This window comes from Elephantulus edwardii, unplaced genomic scaffold, assembly GCF_000299155.1.
Source record: "Elephantulus edwardii isolate Elephantulus edwardi_28Jun2011 unplaced genomic scaffold, EleEdw1.0 scaffold00044, whole genome shotgun sequence".
Classification (NCBI taxonomy): Eukaryota; Metazoa; Chordata; class Mammalia; order Macroscelidea; family Macroscelididae; genus Elephantulus; species Elephantulus edwardii.
Window position 1 is genome coordinate 10,968,371 of NW_006399794.1, and position 4,954 is coordinate 10,973,324.

The 4,954-nt window shown below is 34.9% G+C and overlaps 1 protein-coding gene and 1 pseudogene across 1 annotated transcript in view; one reads left to right on the forward strand and one right to left on the reverse strand.

The window, feature by feature from the left end:
- The window catches only part of LOC102843510 (olfactory receptor 52A5-like), a 4,332-nt gene extending 1,047 nt beyond the window's left edge, over positions 1-3,285 (forward strand). The window contains exon 2 of the mRNA XM_006885667.1: positions 3,252-3,285. Coding sequence (XP_006885729.1) covers positions 3,252-3,285 — 34 coding nt within the window. The remainder of the gene's footprint in view (positions 1-3,251) is intronic.
- A 181-nt stretch (positions 3,286-3,466) lies between these two features.
- On the reverse strand, positions 3,467-4,274 carry LOC102843913 (annotated as a pseudogene).
- Between the last annotated feature and the right edge of the window lie 680 nt (positions 4,275-4,954).

Here is a 4,954-nt window from a genome sequence, read left to right on the forward strand (position 1 = left end):
ATATATATAGGTACATATATATATATATAAATCTGATCTTGTAAAACAGTGTTCATATCTGATGTGTGTATATATAGAAAAATATCCTTAACTATATCTCAGACATATATCATTCCAGATGTACAAGTGATTAAACATTCAACTCTCTTAAATTGACTACTTATATAACCAGGAAAAATTTCCTTATGTTCATATTTAAAATTATTTAAAATAATCTTCTAATGTGATCTTGTCCCTTTATACTTAAGAAATTCTCTGTAATATCTGGTCTATGTTGAAAAGAAAACTATGGAAATCATAATGAAAATACAGAAAATTTAATAGAAAACTCTAGTGAAGTGTTTATTTGCAATTTCTTCTTTAATTACTTAGGAAAAAACATAGAAGTTATGTATTGCTGTTATGTACTGTAGAGTCTGAACCGACACATAGCTACCCCTGGTGGGTTTTCAGAGACAGTTAATTGCAAAGGAGGAGATTGTCCATCCTTCTCCCAGGAAGTAGTTGATGGATTTGAACTGCATGCCTTTGGGATTGCAGCACAGCCACAAGAGCTTACTGTACCATTATTGTATCCCCTTTTTCAAATATAACACACCTTCACAAAGGGGGAACCACATTTTTATATAGACATACACACCTGTAATAACCTCTGCTGTTGCTGTTTTTGTGTTCTGTAGAGTCAGAACTGACCCACAGCTGACCCTCCAGCAGGTTTTCACAGGAAGAGATTGTCCATCCTTCTCCCAGAGAGCAGCTTGTGGATAATAACCCTCTATTGATAAAATCAACCGTTGCTAGGCTCCAAAGCAGAAGTTTCTGAGTGTTATAAACAGTCTGGAGGTTCTAACCTACTTTTACTTATTTCTAACTTTAATATTTCAATAAATTTAGTAACTGAATTTAGCAAGGTTATAAGACACAAAGTCTTTGTAAAAATGTTATTTTTCCATATATTGTAGGCATGACTGAGAACAGAAGATAAAATATTTACTAAAGAAAGTGAAGACCCAAGACATTTGGATAGAATTTTAAATAGAATATTTGCAAGAATTCTATTTGGAAAATACCAATAATTGAGAGAAAGAATTGTTAGCTGGCATAAAATGAAAAATGTCAAAGTGCACAAAACACTGTCCTATTGTTAGCATTAAGATTCCATGCCAATTGTATTGTCTATAATTCTCAAATTTAGTTACAAAGAGGTATGATATAACAATCATTCCTTTGATGAGCTATGATATAATTTTTTTGATGAGCCTTTATGCAATACAGTCATCTCCATGATGATATTCTAAGACTGTTGCGAGTGTCATCCTCACAATATTTTGTTTGAGCCAACTGTTGCAGCACAGTTATCAATCAATCTCATTGAGTGTCTTCATCCCTTTTATTTAGCTTTCACTTTTGCTGGTATGATGTACTCCAGGGACTAATCTCTCCTAGTATATGTCTTGCCATTCATCCTGAAAGAAATTTTCTGGCTGCACTTCTTACAAGACTTTTTTGTTCACTTTCCAGTAGTTCATGATGTTTTCAATGTTCTTTGCAATGCTATGAGTCAAGGACATCACCTCTCTGCTATAATTCTTTATTTACTGAATGTGAGGCTAATGGTAATGTTATGGCTTAAGTCAGAAGGTCATCATGGTGAAATATATGCTTTTCAACACTTTAGAGAAGTGGGGTGGTTTTGTTTTTTTTGGTTTGTTTTTTTTGTGTGTGTGTGTGTGTGTGTGTGTGTGTGTGTGTGTGTGCATGCGCGTGCGTGGTTCCCCCCACCCCCAGCCCATTTGTAATATGCCATTTGTTAAGCGCTGCTTCCATGGACTTGTAAATAAAATATATCCTTGACAACTTCAATATTTTATCAGTTTATCATTATTTATATCAGTCCAGTCGTGAGAAGTTTTGTTTTCTCTTTAGTGAGAGGTGATCTGTATGAAAAATAGTCATCTTCCCTCTTCATCAAGAAATTCATGTTCTCTTCACTTCGAAAACAAGATTGTTTTATCTGCATATCAAACATCGTTAATGAATTTTTCTCCAATTCTGGTGCCATATTCTACTTTATAGTCCAATTTCTTACCTAATTCTCTTATGATGCAGACTGAATAAGGATAATTAAAGTATATCCTGAAATATACCTTTCATGAATTTAAACCATGGAGTCTTCTTTTGTTCAGTTCAAATGATTTTTATCTTGATCTACCCATTTAAATATTTTGCATAAACACTATTAAGATTTTGGAAATTATGATTCTCCCGAATATTTTTCAAACCATATTAAAATCTGAACTGTTGAGGCCTTAAAATAGTCAACAGGTGAATCTCTTTTTTTAAATTAGGCAAGATATTAAGAAACAGAAACAGAGAGAGAATTGTCAATATTGTTAAGATATCATTATCTTTCAATAGATCTAAGGACACAGAGTAGTCTCAAGAAGAATACTAAGAAATATTTTTGGCATTGGTTGAGAAGGTAACGTGTAATTAAAATGGAAATTTAAACCGAGAGAGAGAGAAAAAGACTTTTGCCAAGAAGAACTGTAACAATGAGTTTGAGTATATTAGAGAACATGAGGACAGCATAGGACACAGCAAAGCTCAGATATGTTGTTCATTGGGTTGCTATGAGTCATAATCAACTCATTGGCACCTAAATAGAAGAACAGGGACAATACATTTTTTAACTAAAAGTAACAAAATAAAGTAGATGTTTTGTTATTTCTTACCTTATTTAACATCAAGATTAACCATTATATTGTTTTTGTTGTATACTGTTGACCAGAACTGACCCATAGCTGACCCTCCAACATATTTTTGGAGGTAGTTCTTTTCTTGGAAGGAGATTTCCTATCTTTCTCCTGAAGAATAGTTGAATGATTTGAACCACATGCCTTTGGGTTGGCACTGCAACTTTTTAACTTAGCCACCAGTGACAGTAGGAAGATAAATTAGGAAAGAGTAAGCTTACACGCATTTGTCAATTGATTTTTAACAATTCCAACAAGAGAAAACTTTCAATAAATTGTACTATTACATTTTAATAAGTATTTTAAAATTCTGACTTCTTTTTAATATCACATAAAATTTCGATATGTCTTGGCCTATACATTCAAATGTGTAAAAGCTAAAAGGTAAAGTTTTTGTATACTTAGTACAACTACATATGGACTAAACTGCTAGAGCTCTCTCTACATATTCTTTGTTATATACCAACCCCTTCTATCTTCTCTGCTTAATAACAGAATAGAAGCATACATCAATTTTGTGATACGCTAACATTTTCAGAGGACATCATTTGTACAAGAGAAGGACAAAGAAAAAAAATGTGTTTACAGAGTTCCAAATACATAAAGGAGTGTTAGAAGTCTCACACAGCATCCAAGAACACTCAGGAGAAGCCACTCCACAATAACTGACACTAAACAAAGCAGAATTCTTTGCCAGGTAAGTGAAGAAATCATGAAGATTGTTCAGCAAATAAAGCAAGGCTCAGTAGATGTGGTACTCCCTACATACACCTGGGACATGTGTGCATCATGGTGACCTGCAAGTCTCTTAAATGAGTAGAGAAGTTGTGTGTCCAACACTACATTGAAGCATTCTTTTATCCCAGCCACAACAACTTCATTGACAGCATATTCCTTGTTATCTGTTTTCCCTGAGATTTCTTATAATTTGCATACTCTTCGAGACTGGGATCCACATTCTTCTTGGCAGGAAGAAAAAAGAGCTGTTTTTCCCTAGTAATTAAATAACAATCATCAAAAAGCCATGGTTTTAGTTCTTCTGGAATCTTCACTTTAACTTCAACTCTGTTCATGAATGTTTCCTCATTTTCAACAGTAGGATCTACGCGAGCCTTTTCTTCTGAGGCGGCTGAGGAGTCACGCTGCTATTGCCACCATCTTTATTTCCTGATGTTTTTTGTTTATAATTTTTCCTTTTCACTTGAAAATTTTTCTGTTGCATACCAGATGTCTTCTTTTCTGGGGCAGCGCCTCATCTTCTGCTCTGCATATTGCTCCTGATTGGCTTTTGGAACTTCTCTCTGTTTCTGCAAATTGGTATCCACTTATTTGAGCACTCTCCTTTTTGGAATCCACTCATCCCAGCCTTTATTCCATCCACTGGAATAAAAAGCATTTCACTTGTCTGTCCTTTATGGCAATCTTTACACACTTGGCTTCATAAAGAAGAGGTCCATGGAAGCACAGCACTCACTCAGCCTCTTGGAATTTAGGCTTTGGGTCCTGCTTCGGCGCCATTTATAAGTGATTCCCCCCACCTCCTTCTCCCACCACCCCAGACTACCACCCACTACTCTCTACCCCACCCAACTCCCTATATATAGTCTTAATATATTATATATTAGAAGATGTGATTGCATACTGTGTGGGTAGTTGTGCTGCTAATGCAAAGCCTCTTTGGCAGTTCAAATTCTCCTTTTGTTACTCAGGAGAAAAATGGTCAATCTGATTCAAAACCCAATAAAAGTTCAGCTACAAGTTTATTCTTCATGTTATGAGGACATGCAGTAATTTCCTGCTAATTATTGTTGTTATGTGTCATTTAGCTGACCACAACTCATAGGACCTCTATGAACAATGGCTCTGGACTTTATTCTGAGTCAATCTCAATGTCTCTGACACACTAGATTCCACTGCCACAGGCACTGTGTTAATACATCTCTTCCTCTTTACATTCTCAGCATTGTAGATGGTATTACTTTCTGATTCAAAGTGACAAATGCTAATCCATCTCAGTTCACTAATGTCTAATGTGTCAATATTTATTCATTCTATTTATTTCTGTTTTCCCTAAATTCATACTTTGTATGTTCCATGTTTCAATTATGAGTGAATTTCTGCAAATGTCCCCCCCTAATTTTTTGTGTCTTTTGATATAAAGGCTCAGCCTCAAGTGCTGTATCTACTAGTCTAAACAT